The 14,707-nt window shown below is 36.5% G+C and overlaps 2 protein-coding genes across 3 annotated transcripts; one reads left to right on the plus strand and one right to left on the minus strand.

The window, feature by feature from the left end:
- The first annotated feature begins 973 nt into the window (after window positions 1-973).
- Window positions 974-4,226, plus strand: LOC136219470 (3-isopropylmalate dehydratase large subunit, chloroplastic-like). Its single transcript, XM_066006887.1, has 13 exons — window positions 974-1,288; window positions 1,383-1,526; window positions 1,611-1,781; window positions 2,072-2,224; window positions 2,310-2,378; window positions 2,450-2,566; window positions 2,658-2,732; window positions 2,813-2,890; window positions 2,975-3,120; window positions 3,211-3,265; window positions 3,406-3,537; window positions 3,626-3,832; window positions 3,932-4,226. Exons 1-13 carry the CDS (start codon window positions 1,250-1,252, stop codon window positions 4,070-4,072), a joined length of 1,527 nt encoding a protein of 508 aa, XP_065862959.1. The 5' UTR covers window positions 974-1,249; the 3' UTR covers window positions 4,073-4,226.
- Window positions 4,227-6,810: 2,584 nt separating this feature from the next.
- On the minus strand, window positions 6,811-9,772 carry LOC136219471 (auxin-responsive protein IAA13). Of its 2 annotated transcripts, none has more exons than XM_066006888.1 (5): window positions 9,058-9,772; window positions 8,029-8,372; window positions 7,729-7,849; window positions 7,349-7,410; window positions 6,811-7,273 (listed from the first exon to the last, which is right to left on the minus strand). In XM_066006888.1, the coding sequence occupies exons 1-5, from the start codon at window positions 9,339-9,341 to the stop codon at window positions 7,224-7,226; spliced, it is 861 nt and encodes a 286-aa protein (XP_065862960.1). In that variant the 5' UTR covers window positions 9,342-9,772; the 3' UTR covers window positions 6,811-7,223. The 2 variants fall into 2 exon arrangements, with proteins under 2 accessions (XP_065862960.1, XP_065862961.1); XM_066006889.1 differs by having other exon boundaries at window positions 8,029-8,351; window positions 9,058-9,768.
- Window positions 9,773-14,707: the final 4,935 nt, after the last annotated feature.

A 14,707-nucleotide genomic window follows, 5' to 3' on the forward strand; every position in this document is an offset into this window, starting at 1 on the left:
TTGAACACGGATGGCTCCTGCCTCAGCAATGGAAGCATCGCGGCTGGAGGCGTGCTCAGAGACGCGGGAGGTGCCTGGTTGTCTGGGTTCACCCATAACCTGGGTTTGGGCTCTTCCTTTTCAGCGGAGCTTTGGGGCATTCTTTCTGGAGTCAAGCTTGCCAGAAATCTGGGTATTAAGAGGCTTGCGGTGGAGTCCGACAATAAGGAGGCTATTAGTATGATATCTAATAATCATGCTATTTGTCTTAGTAGCCAAAACCTCATCAAAGCTATTAGAAGGCTGGACTCCTCCTTTGAGTCCTTAGAGTCTGTCACATCTACAGAGAACAAAATCGAATAGCGGATCGCTTGGCGGCGGCTGGGCACGAGGGGATGTTAGGTGTTATCACCCTTTCTGATCCTCCTATCTATCTTTCTTCTCTCCTTTTAGAGGACTGTGTTGGGGTTAGCTTCCCTAGGCTGATCCCTGGCTAGTTTTTGTTTCGTTGTTGTTTTCTTTTCCTGTTTCTACCAAAAAAAAAAAAAAAAAAAGTTAACTAAATTTTAGTATCTGAGGTTTTCAAAATTGTTTTCTACCCATTGACGTTATATTGTGGGTGAGCAATTGAAAAAAGGTATTCACTTGAAATGGAAGAATCTTATTCATCTTACAATGACAATCTATTTATATACACACATAAGCTTGGTGACCAAGCAAAGAGACCAACTTGCTAGTCAAGTTTGTATATCTACAAATATAAATACACCTCTAGCTAAATAAATACAGCTGTACATTTATAACAATCCAAAACTAATTTCATGGTTAATAAAGAAAAAATGGTTTTATGTCCAGTTTTTTAACATAAATTTTAATGGATTAATAAAAACGTTCAAGAGAGAATCTGTCACGGAATATAACTGTCGCCGAGTATTATATTTAGAAACTGTCGCTAAATATTTCCATCAATTAAGCCTTCCAGTATTTGGTTCAGCTCCACCACTGTCTGGATCATATTCTCATTCACCATCTATTAATCCATTAATCCCTTGTTTATGCAGTCATCAGTGACATCAGTATCATTATCATCACCATTATTATATTTGTAGGTTGAAAAAGTTCATCAGACTTATAGCTTCAGAGCCGTGAGGAACTTGCTTAGCCGCCCCTTCCATTTTCAAAGCAATCAAATCTCTGCTTTTTTAGGAAAAAAATAAAATAAAAAAGTATAGCTTTTATTTGAGTACTCTCCTGCTGTTTAGGAAGAGTTATGCATGCCATGGCTTCCTCATCTTTCCTTACCAACAAGGTCTGCTACTTACCCTTTACCTGTATTTCTTTTGTTAAGGAATAATAAACAAGTTTGATCCAACTCTTCTCTTTAATGTTCTATGAATGTACAGCACAATCTGGCTCTCTCTGCTTTCTCTTCAACTTCATCGTCCCAGTTTTCTATTTCCAAATGCAGGAAACCGAATTCCAAGAAGAACATTGTGTCAGCCATAGCTCCCAAGCAATTAGAACGCAAGCCTGCCACTACTGGCTCAGTCAGTTTCTTCTTCATTTTTTGTTTTCACTTTGGGATTGATAAGATTTTGAGCAGGTAATGGATTACATTGGTGGATTTACAGGTGAAAACCGCGATGACTATGACAGAAAAAATCTTGGCTAGAGCCTCTGAGAAGTCAGAGTTGAACCCAGGTGATAATGTTTGGGTGAATGTTGATGTCTTGATGACTCATGATGTTTGTGGCCCTGGTTCCTTTGCCATCTTCAAGAATGAGTTCGGCCAGAATGCCAAGGTACTTATTCCTTTTTTGTTGGAGGTATTGCCATAATCTAGGGGAAGCAATTTAATTTATTATAAAGAATATTTTGCAAAAGTAATAGAGCTAGAGAAAAGAGGGAAACATTCTGCAAGCTAAAATGTTTTGATGATTTGATCACCTCTAGCTAAATAAATTATGTTTCTTGAATGCTCAATGAAATAACAGATTTTGCAACTCTTGTTTCAATTTTCTTGCTGGTCTTTTTTAGTATTAATCTTTCAAAAGTAAGAGTCTTTACCTGACTAACTCTATGAATACTCGAGGTTTGGGACCGAGAGAAAGTAGTTGTTATACCGGATCATTATATATTCACTTCGGATGAGCGAGCTAACCGGAATGTGGATTCATTGAGAGACTTCTGCCTGGATCAAAATATTAAGTATTTCTATGATATCAAGGACCGTACTGATTTTCGGGTATGTTTTTAAATATTTAACTAAAATTTTCGAATACAGATCGATGTGGTTCATCAGTCTTTGAATGTAATTCTTGATTTTGCAGGTTAATCCGGATTACAAAGGTGTATGTCACATTGCACTTGCTCAAGAAGGTCATTGCCGACCAGGAGAAGTACATCATTCTCACACTAGTTTACTGAATTCTCAATACAACCATTGATTGTTTGTTATGAATGCTGCCAGGTTCTGTTAGGAACAGATTCTCACACCTGTACTGCTGGAGCATTCGGTCAATTTGCTACCGGAATTGGCTTAACTGACGCAGGTTTTGTATTGGGAACCGGGAAGCTACTGCTCAAGGTTCATCAGATTGATTTTCCTTTGTCTACACGCACTTTAGTCTATTACATATTTTGCATTTCTTAAGGTTCCTTTGTTCTTAATCTTTCAGGTTCCTCAAACTCTGCGATTCGTAATTGATGGTGAAATGCCTGATTATATACTTGCAAAAGATTTGATTTTGCAAGTGAGCTCTTTTGCATCTGTGCCATTCTGTTTAGTGTTTTTCTCATGTGTTAGCTCAGATAACGAATGTTTCTACGACAGATAATAGGTGAGATATCTGTATCCGGTGCAAGGTACAAATCAATGGAGTTTGTAGGCTCAACTGTTGAGAGTTTAAATGTGAGTGAAGTTACTTATTTCTTTGCTTTTCCATCAACACTACATAGTTCGTCAATTTATGTTTGTTTTCCTCCAATCGTTCAGATGGAAGAACGAATGACATTGTGTAACATGGTCATCGAAGCTGGGGGGAAGAACGGGGTAGTCCCTGCTGACACCACTACATTCAAGTACCTTGAGGACAAAACACAAGTGCCTTATGAACCAGTTTATAGCGATAAGCACGCGAGGTATAGATGTTCATTAATGACTAATGATTGGAGAAGAACAATCAATCTATTCATCAGTTTGTTGTAAACTCTTGTATTTCCTTCTCCTAGATTTCTTTCAGAGTACAGATTCGATATCTCGAAATTGGAACCGTTGGTTGCTAAGGTTTGTGTGAATATACAATCTATACAGCCTAGTAGTTACTAATTGTACTGCTGCTACAAATTCTTAGTGAAGTTGAATATCTGTCTTAGTTTCTGATTGATTTCTTCATATAGTGTAATATAGTATGTAATGTTTGACAGCCTCATTCTCCTGATAATCGTGCATTAGCACGAGAATGCAAAGACGTAAAGATCGATAGAGTCTACATTGGATCATGTACTGGTGGGAAAACTGAGGATTTTATGGATGCAGCCAAAGTTTTCCTGGCTTCTGTAAGACTCATTAATCTTTCTGATATTGTTAGTATTATCAATACTGGATAGATGTGCTTAAATCTATCTGTTTGCTATTTGGCTGCAGGGTAAGAAGGTTAAAGTTCCCACATTTCTTGTCCCTGCTACCCAAAAGGTTTGGATGGACATATATAGTATCCCGGTAGCAGAATCAGGAGGCAAAACTTGTTTTCAGATTTTTGAAGAAGCTGGATGTGACACACCTGCAAGTCCTAGTTGCAGTGCTTGTATGGGAGGCCCTAGAGACACCTATGCTCGCTTGAATGAACCAAAGGTAAATAATCATAACCATAGATAGATTTGTAAGTAAAATTCGAGTTTTATATCGAAACCTGACGTGTTTGATCCATTTAACCATGTGTGATTGTTGCAGGTATGCGTGTCAACTACGAACCGGAACTTTCCTGGAAGGATGGGACACAAAGAAGGTCAGATATACTTAGCTTCCCCATATACAGCAGCAGCATCTGCTCTGACTGGTTATGTTACTGATCCAAGAGAGTTCTTGCATTAGCCTATTTGACTATTTCTGTTGTAATTTTGATTTTTACTCTTCCTCCAAAAGAAGAATGATTCTGTTGTACTTGCATAAATATGAAAACTTTATCAGAATTATGTAGTTCCTAACTTGATTCTCATTCAATTCCACTATCTCTGAAAATTTCTAATGATAGTGAAAAAAAGTGGCAAAGCAAATAGTGAGGTGAGGTGGGCATTATGGCCCCTCACCATGCTCAACCCCCACCATTGATTTTAGGGGATTTTTCTTTATGTATACATACAGTTACTCTTTTACTCAATTGCCATACCTAAGCTCTCAAGTGCACATAATTGCTGCCCACTAATGACTTGAATGGATCCATATGCAACAGTTTGGTATGGTTGGCTTTGATGCAAATCTTCATGCATTTAAAATGTATCTACATGTGTTTAGAAACACACGTCGTTAATATAATTAAGTCAGTGAATCACTTCTTGCTCAGACCTTCCATCCTGATGTAATCCTCTCGAGACCGACCGGGTCATTACATATCCAACACCGTATATAGATATTGTATGCTTTTGCCTAAATCTCATTTTTGAATCTCATGAATTTAAAACACGTCTACATGTATTAAAAACATTCCTTATTAATATAGTCTAATCACTCTCTCTTTATTTTTGAAGTGGGATTCAGTTCATTTTCACCCCCTCGCTATCCTATAGGCCGCTTGTTGCTCAGATCTTTCAACTCGGCATCACTCCCCACAACAGTTCTTGACACAATATATAAATGCAGAAAACCCTTGAGATATTCCTTTTAGCCATAATTCAGGATATAAATTCTAAATGCATAGACCAACTGTATCTTCAATTCTTCTTTTTTCATCTCTTCTTGTCCTTTACAAGATCATCTGAAATCTAATAATCCAAAGTCATTTGCAATATTAGGAATTTGATCAGTGTTCTTGACACGCAAAACAGGAAATTAAACATATAATCATAACCGTAAAAATAATAGATTTACCTGGTTCAACTATTTTTACCTATATATATATACCAACGGTAAAGAAATCACATTCTTTATCTAAGTCCTTAAATATAAAATCTCATGTTACCGATTACACCAAAAGTTCACACATACATATCTTAAGAATACAAACTTCAAAACTCTCCAAGTAAAAATAAGCAAATAACTCTTACTTATAAAGATCTAAAAAATATAATTCTAGTCCTAACAGAATTCACATAAAAGGAACACAATAAGTTTTATTCTGTGTCTAACTTAGTTATATCCAGTTGTATTCTCTTACATGCATAAATGTTTATTTTTCATTCCTGATCTTATGGTCCATCTCAATATCTTCAACTCTGGTATGGTACTGTTATTTTTTTAAAAATATTTGTCATATCACCTCCATTAATAAAATGTTAGAGCATTCCAGCATGGACTGTAATTGTTTTGAGTAGAAATATGACAAAAACAATAATTAGAGAAACAGAGGAGTTAGGTATGGTGTGGTGGGGTGGGGGAGTAATGACAATGAGGAAAGGTTAAAAACCCATCATTTTTCATAAGTACTTTGGAGCTCTTTTCACTCCAGCACCAAGACATGGGAAATTCAGATAAAACCAAAAAGCTAAGCATGAGCATGAGCTCTTTTAATTAATTACTGCATGGTGTGGGATTTTTTCAGATTACAGTTGTTATGTAATCAATTACACAACAAAAGTTATATAACTGCAGTCAAATTCAATATGATTGGCCACTAACTTTGTCTCCTATCTCAGGACACAATCTTTTTACCCAGATTACACTTAATTTCTTCTTCTGTCCACGAAAATATAAAACAATTTTTTATTTAATCCAAGTAGATAGTGGAAATCATGACCTTCTTCAATCTTCCCTTCTAATTTTGTTTCATCTATTCCTGTGATTTAACAACACTAAAATCTTTGATTCAACATTACTAAACAGATGTCAACACATTATGTAATCAGCTGGTCTTGAGGGGTTTAGCTATCCTAAAAGATGGCGACGATAAGAGTTTTCATATAAGAAATGGAGAGATAGTGACTGAAATATATTAAGAATGTATGTTTTCAATATATATAGACGTGTTTTCAAGTCGCGAAACCCCAATAAATCGAAGTTGAATCAAATCGGATAATATCTATGTAGTATTGAAGAAAATTGTTGCACATATGTGCATTCATTTGATCACTATTAAAGTTCCAGACAAGAAATTCATATGCTCAACAGACTATTTATTAAATTGACATTCAACTTAGGACCATAGTTAAATAATACTTCCAGTTCCAACAATAGGTCAAAGAATAAATGAAAACACTTCATAGTGATCCACATCCAATAAACTTGAAGCACTAATAACAGCAAGCCACATGTGTTTTTACTTTTATATATATATTTTTACTTTTTTTATATTATATATATATATATATATATATATAAAGAATTGGATAGAATTCACATAATAGAATAAGACATATTTTTTCATTTGCATATGAAAAAGTATTAAAAATTTATATGTTAGTATTCATTGCTTTCTAAAAACATATTAAATTCTAGGAAACGCGTTATCAAATTTTCGTATAAGTTTCCAAATGTTCCGGTTTCCGAAATGGATACAGAAACGCGACAAAGGCTTTAAAATCAAAATTTTCATAGGAGATGCATTTTTACAAGAAAGTTAGATACAGGTCCAATTAGCACTTTTTAAGTGATAAAAGGTTAAATATAATTCAGGCATAAAAGATACAATCAAACTCAATATATGTGAAGATATAGAAAGCCAACACAAAATTTGAGAAAATTTTCAAATATAGAAACCACAAAAACATAAAAAATGAGTCCACTAAATTGCAGATTTCAGCAAACTCCACTCTAAATATCAAGTACTCTCATATTTACAGTATGAGAAAGCAGCAGTCAAGTGTGCAAATGCCTGTATGGCAATGGCAGCACCATATAAAGAGAGAAACAAGCTAAAAAGAATATTTTCCTACAAAAAAGATCCGCTGCTACAACCTTATAATGATCCAGCGGTGAAAAAAAGGCGCTAAAACGCAAATCTTAGTAGAACATTCGGACTCGTCCAACTTTCTCTACTTTGTGTTTGTTCAAACTGTGATTTTCATGTTTCTGAAATCCAAAATGTTTGATTCTAAGTTGGCTTGCTTCTTTGTCTTCCATTCCTATCTTGGAATCTTGGAGCTGCCATTTCAAGGGAAGTGTTAGAAGGTCAACGAAGCAACAAGTTAATAAAACGTTGATCCAAACTTCACGCACCAAGTCCATTTGCTTCGCATGTTCTCATGATTCGGAGCCTCTTAACAGAGTTCAGGAACATCCTGGAATTAATCAAAGTAAAATATAATGAGACTCGAGCTACAAATTTGCCCCTAAAGCTTTTGAGAGAATACTTTAAATGTAGCCATGTTCGACAACGCTAGAATTCGTAGCTCAATGTTCTCTTTTGGAATAGAGTTTCTTTCTAGCATGGGATGAAGATTGCACCTTGAAGTGTACCAATTTGAACACTCACAGTTTTAAATGATTGCTCTCTTCAAAAAAGTTAGGGGCGAAATTGGACCTTATTCCGGAACAAATAGCATGATCATCCATGGCATCAACAAATTTGACAATAAAGAAAACATAATCATACATACCCCCATGGAACATCTCCGACGAGCATCCAATCTCCCTCTTTATCCTCATAGGTGAGCACAAACTCAGATGAACCATCCAAAAGCATAGAGGGTTTTCTCTGTTCTTGTTTCTCTCCAGATCCTATATGCACAAGTAGTAAGTCAACAAAATTACCCTTATAACATATAATCTAAGGCAAAAAAACATATCATCAACACGTTATAGAGACAATCCGTTTGATACTATTTCGTTCTTGTTACATTTATATCATGTGGAATATATATGATTAGAATCCATATAAATGAAAAAGAAGCACCTACCAATTGAAGAGATGGATGGGGTGGACCTGAAAAACATGTCCTCCAATGTTTGTGCAAGTGTTTCATAGGAAACATGAGCATTCAAATCTATTTTCCTTCCAATAGGAACTCCATCCATATTCACCTTAACAAATCCGAGACGCCCTTTTTCGTTACCGGTAGCACCGGTCTTGTTACCATTGCAAATTTTCTTGTTCAAGCCATCTTTTGATTTATCTTTCTCAGTATTGATCAATTTGTCTTGTTCAGATCTTGAAGCCTTAGCTTGATTAACCAAATTGTTAATCCTGTAAGTCCTTATAGGTGGCCACCCCACAACCTGACTGCTCTCACAAAGGAATTCACTATAAGAGATAAGTTTAACTTATTATTAGGTAATATTAATCATATCATAACAAGTTTGAACAATCACTAACCATGAAAGCAAGCAAGCAAATATTGAATAAACAAACACAAATCAAAAGTTAAATTTCTCTCCCAATCATTTGACCTAGAAACATAAGCTGATAGTTAATGCTAAATAATAGTTTTTTATTCCACTAAATTGTCAAGATTTGAACTTGAACCTACAAGGCTCTGATACTGTTTTAACAAATCAATTAAACCAATTAAGATGGCCTAATAATAGTTTTCATTACAATATCTTCTGACAAGTTGTTGTTAATGAAATATAACATGTCCACATATTTCCAATACAATCTCACTTGAAAAATTAAAACTTTTTTATTTCTCTTTTTTTCCCAGAAGAGGTAAGCTCAGAGGTGGGAAATATCTAATATTTAATAATAATAACAATAATAAAAATAATAATAATAATAAAAACTATTTCAGAAAAAGAACATTTGTGGGGAAATATATATTCTTTTGAAAGAATTCAAGCAAAAAAGATAAGTACTTTCATGAATTCAAAGATAGAAGAACCAAATGAATTCAGAGATAGAAGAACCTTTGTATTGTTAATTTTTCATTTTGTTAGCAAGCAAACAGAAAGATGAATATGGGAAGAGATGAAAAAAGAGTTGGTGAGACCTGGCAGAAGTAGGGGATCCAGACTCATTATTAGAAACAAGGTCAGCAGCTCTTTTAGTCCCAGAAACAGGAAAATCCTTAGCAGTGAGGATTCTCCCACAAGAAGCGTTTCCTTTTTTCCCCTTATTCCCTCCACAACCACCACCACCAAGACTGAGACCGAGTCCTAGTTCCAGCTCCGCCTCAACTGGGTAGGAGCTTGACTCAGCATCCACCACCTCTACTTCATTTGTTGACACCCCTGATGAACCAGAACCTCCAAGCAAACTAAGTCCACCTTCCATTCTAAAGTTCCTTCTTTTTTCACTTCTTCTTTAATTTCAAGAATCCGGAATTGGGGATTTGAGAGAGAGATAGAGAGAGGGGGATAGAGGAGAAATGGGTATTGAAGGAGAAGAGAAAAAGGAGAAGGAAGAAGAAGAGGAGGAAGTGATGATGAAGATGGGACCCATGTGTCTGGTAGTGCGGCAAACACTCTCTCCACACTGTCTAAGTTTTGTTGACATGATCATCATGTCTCTTTAGAATCTGATTTCCTTTTTATTTAATAAACAAAAAGACAATATGGATGGAGGGATAGATATACCAATGGATTGGGCTCCAATTTATTGCAGTAGTTGACAGACACTCACTCTTGGCTGTGACAGAGAACATAGTTTTCCTCTAAGTTATCATTGCCGTTTTCAGAAACCCTACCCAAATTTCTACTGTTTATCAGTCTATGCTATTATTTCATCTGCTGCTTAATTTGTCATGTTTGGTTTTTGATCATATTATATTCGAGTCTAGTCTACAACAAGGATGTAAATTCCACAATCCACAACTCCAACTTCTGATTTTAGACTCTGTTTATGCTCAAGTGGCTCCCAAAGTCCTATTTACTCCAAGTCTGAATAGAGAGTGGGGTTTTCAAAGGGGCACATACTTTGGTCTCAATAGGGATAGAGAATTCCTGAATCCATATAATAGGGATGAGAATTTTTTTTATCTCCGACATTGAGAAGAAAATTGGGATAAAGAATGATAAAATTGAATGAGCTTAAAGATTAAATTCTCTTTTTGATTCTAGTTGCTAATTACACGAAAGGCGAGACTATATATACAGTCAAGAATGAAGCATGCATTTGTGCTGTAACAACCGGAAAAGCAAGGAATAACAGAAAATCAATGATTCTATGAAAGTGTGTTCTATTCTGTTCAATAATTGGATGATGGATGTGCGCACGGATTGATGATATGTGCAGAGGTCTTATAGAAGCTGGATGGTGCAAGTTGTGTGACGTATAAAGGAAGTTGTCCATTATATAGTTACCATTTGAGGAACCTGTAATTTCATACAGTTCACGGAGTTTCACCGAATTTCAATCTGATGTAACTTATTACCCCTTCGAACTTGGCTTGGGAGGAGTTGAAAAGCCGAGTTTACAAATAAGGAAGCGAAACTGGGGAGAGCGTTGGCCTTTAGTGAATAGGTCAGTTAGTTGAAGGGCGGAGGGTATGGGCATGAGGCGGATCAAACCAGACTGAAAACGTTCTCGAATAACATGACAATTGATATCAATGTGCTTAGTACGCTCATGGAACACATGATTCTGAGCAATGTGGAGGGTGGAATTATTGTCATAGAAGAGGAGAACAAGAGCGGATTGTTACAGAGTGAAGTCTTTTAAAAGACTGTGAAACCAATGTAGTTCGCATGGAGTGAGGCAGTAGCTCTACGTTCAGCTTCAGAGGATGAACGTGAAACAATGCTTTATTTCTTAGAGCCCCAAGATATAAGGTTGTACCCAAAAAGACGGCATACCTTGTGATCGAATAATGTGAGCTTGGGCAGGAAGCCCAATCAGAATCAGAGAAGGCCTGTAGTTTAAGGTTGTTAGTAGCTGAAAATAAAGACCAAGGCCTCGATCGAGTACCCTTGAGGTAAAGAAGGACATTGTGAGCTTGATGAAGATCATTAGTGGTGGGATTACACAAGCGTTAAGAAATGTGTTAACAATGTAACACAATGCAAGATTGGTATGTGTAAGATAGAGTAATTTTCCAATTAACCTTCGATAGGCCGATATGTAAGTGAGGAAAATAGCATGGGGTGAAGGCTTGAAACTGGGAATGGATGGTTTTGGAACAACTTTTCAACCAAGGAAATGATAATGACTCAAAAGTTCTAATGTGTATTTGACATGTGAAGGCCTTTAGAGTTTGTGGAAAACTCGAAACTAAGGAAATAATGAAGAGGACCTAGGTCCTTGATGCTGAACAACTGGTGAAGGTGTTGTTTAATTGCACTAATCTATGTAAGGTTTGTACATGTGATGATAATGTCATCCACATACACAACGAATGTAGTGAAATAAGTGTTGGTATACTGAGTGAAGAGAGAAGGGTATGAGGAAGATTGAGAGTACCTTGCATCTTTAATTGCTTGACAAAGCTTAAGATTCCACTACATTCCTGCTTGTTAGAGGCTATAAAAGGACTTTCATCGGTTTGCAGACTTAATTGGATTTGGTTGCTTGAATCCCCAGTGACAAGTCTATGTATACTTATTCAATCAAATCACCATAAAGGTATGCGTTATTGATTTTTAATTGTTTTGCAAACCATCCTTTTGCTAAAGCAACAGTCAATATAGTTCTAATTGTATAGTTGGTTACATGGGCGAATGTTGTTATGAAGTCAACTACTTATTATTGTATGAAGCTCTTGGCCACCAACCTATATTTGAAATGAGCAATGCTTCTGTCTGCTTTGTGTTTTAGCTTGAGCACTCATCCACAACCAATGGATTTCTTCCCTACTGGTAAGTCAACTACATCTTATGTGCGATTTGTTTCCAATACCAATAACTCACCATTCATTGCTTGTTGCCAATCAGGATCATCTTTGGCTTGGTTATAGTGTTTAGGTTTTGTTGTGACATGTTATCTTGATTGAAAATGCCTTTTTGGTAGGTGATAATTTGTCAGAGGATAGATATATGGAAAGAGGATGTGGTGTGTATGTGCCATAAGTAAAGTTGTGCCTAGGGATAAGGCAGTATGGTAGTCATTAGGATATGTGGAATGGTGTTTAGGTCTGGTTGATTTTTAGAATGTGTTGTTGTGATTCAAGATCAGGTTCTTAAAAAGGAATCCAATTATCAACTTTAGGATTGGAATGGTATCAAGGCCTTTATTTTCCGTAGGATCACCATCCATTGGCATTATCTCATGAATAACATCTAGCTCTTTATCACTGTAAAATGGCAAAGGTTTTAATGTATATTGCTCCTGATAAGTAAAGTGAGTTTCAAAGAACTTGACATTCCTAGAGAAGAAAATTACATTAGTTGTTAGATTTAAGAGCTTGTAACCCTTGACCCCGTGTTTGTATCCCCAAAACACACATCTGATTGCTCTATCTTTAAACTTATTCTTGTTTCTATCTAGTGTTGAGGCATATGTAAGGCAACCAAAGACCTTGAGAGCCTTAGAGTCAAGTTTATGACCATACATAAGTTGGTAGGGTGTTTGATTTTGTATAGTCGTGGAAGGCAATCTATTAAGTAAATAAACCACATGTAGAACTGTGTCATACCAAAAACCCTAGGGCATTTCACTCTGTAGAAAAAGTGCTCTAATAGTGTTCATTATATCCTGATGCTTTCTTTCGACTGTGTCATTTTATTATGGTGTCTCAAGGTATGATGTTTGATGTACTATGCCTCTTGAAGCATAGAATTATGATATTGTGAATTTTGGGCCATTATCCAATCTTATAATCTTTATTTTCTTGTTGAATTGAGTTATGTCATAAGGTAAGCATGGAATTTTTGCAGTATTAGTCCATCTTCTTCCTTGTTATGAATCAACGTGATCCATGTGTATCGACTGAAATAATCAACTGTGGTTATGAAATAATGCTCATCAGAAAACAAATATTTAACTAGCCCCCAAATATCAACATGTATCATTTCTAAAATATATTTGGCTACATTATCACTTAAAGAAAAAGGTAATTTTTTTTGCCTTTTGACAAACATCACAAGGCATATGATCTAGTGAAATACATTTCATCAAGTTTTTGTAATCTTCTATTTGAAGGGTGTCTATATATGAGTTTCCATATATTCTTGTTAGGTGTGACAGAAACTGAGTTTGAAAAGTGTGGTAGTGGTTATTGTTGGTCCCGTGTAGCGTAGTAGGATTAGTTCTAAGGGGGGGGGGGGGGGGGGTTAGGAACTAATATAAATTTTTCACTTTATAATGCTGACTTAATTAAATGTTTGACAATTTAACTCAGCTTTAGGTCAGCAAGACTGAGTGAGGTGTGAGACAGCTTTAATCAGATACTGACTAGAGCTGTTTCAATTGTGAGTTGGGAAGTAACACTTTAGGTCAGCTTCCAACTCAGCACTCTGATTACTCAGCGTCGGCTTGTACAAATTATTTACTGAGCAATTTAAGCAAGCAACACATACATATACATATATATCAAGAGAAAGGGTTAGAGATTACTCAGCAGACTTATCCTAGTTCGGCCTCACCGCCTATGTCCAGTCCCCAGAATCCCTCCGGGCTTTTTCAATCCACTACTGAGCTCTTTAAAGGTAGAGCACAAACCGTTCACAATAGAAACTGAGTATGCAAGAGTACCGTCCTCTATTCGTCTACTCAATCCTATCTACCACTGAATACTATAACCGAGTATTCAGATTTTCTCTACCACTGAGTACTATAACTGATAGGGGCATTTTGCCCCTATCTTTTAGCATGAATTATGGTTTAATTATGGACTAAATAAGTGTGTTTAATTACAAAAATAATGTGTTTTTAATAAAATAACAAAATAAAAATAAATTTTATGCTTTTGATCAATTTCCTTTGTTTTCAGTTAATTTCAGAAAAATAAGCGTCAAGCTAACTCGGCTGTCGAGAATTGTATTTCGCAGATACAAGCAAAGGATTAAAATCCACCGACACACGCAGGGCGTCTCTACTAATACGCAGGGCATACAGGAGCAATTTTTCAATCTAAGTTTCAGAAGCTCAGGTACGCGGGGCGTGTTCCAAGCCATGCGGGGCGCCAAAGACATGATTCAAGCGATTGAACACCAGAGGCTCAACCACATGGGACGTACTCCAACCTACGCGGGGCGTGGTTATGACAAACAGTCTGAATCTGATCCACACACAGTCAATTATAACGGGATGGGCAAACACGCGGGGCGTCTGCTTGTCCACGCGGGGCGTGTTCATGACATCAGGCCTGAATCTGATCCTCGTGCAGGAAATTGTCAACGGAATGGGCAAACACGTGAGGCCCCTGCCTGTCCACGCGGGGCGTATCCTGGGAAAAATGCAGAAATAATGCAACTTATGTATTTACGATTCTATCCTCGAGCTTGATGTATAAGTAAGAGTGATTAGCACTCATTTCAGTATTCAATTTTCCATGTATTAGAGTTCCTCACACCTTGAGAGCTTGTGTAATCCTCCCGTTACTCCGCTGAAGTTCCACTCCATCCGCGTTCACCAAGCTCGAGAGTTCCACCTCCAAGTCCTAAGAGACGACTTTGAGTCCGGTTACCTAGTCTTAAGGGCCGATTCTTCTTCCCTTTCTACTTGTTAATTAGCTTGTACTCTTTTTATGTACCAGGCTTGGTTAT

The sequence above is a fragment of the Euphorbia lathyris genome, chromosome 2 (genome assembly GCF_963576675.1).
Source record: "Euphorbia lathyris chromosome 2, ddEupLath1.1, whole genome shotgun sequence".
In the NCBI taxonomy this organism is placed as follows: domain Eukaryota; kingdom Viridiplantae; phylum Streptophyta; class Magnoliopsida; order Malpighiales; family Euphorbiaceae; genus Euphorbia; species Euphorbia lathyris.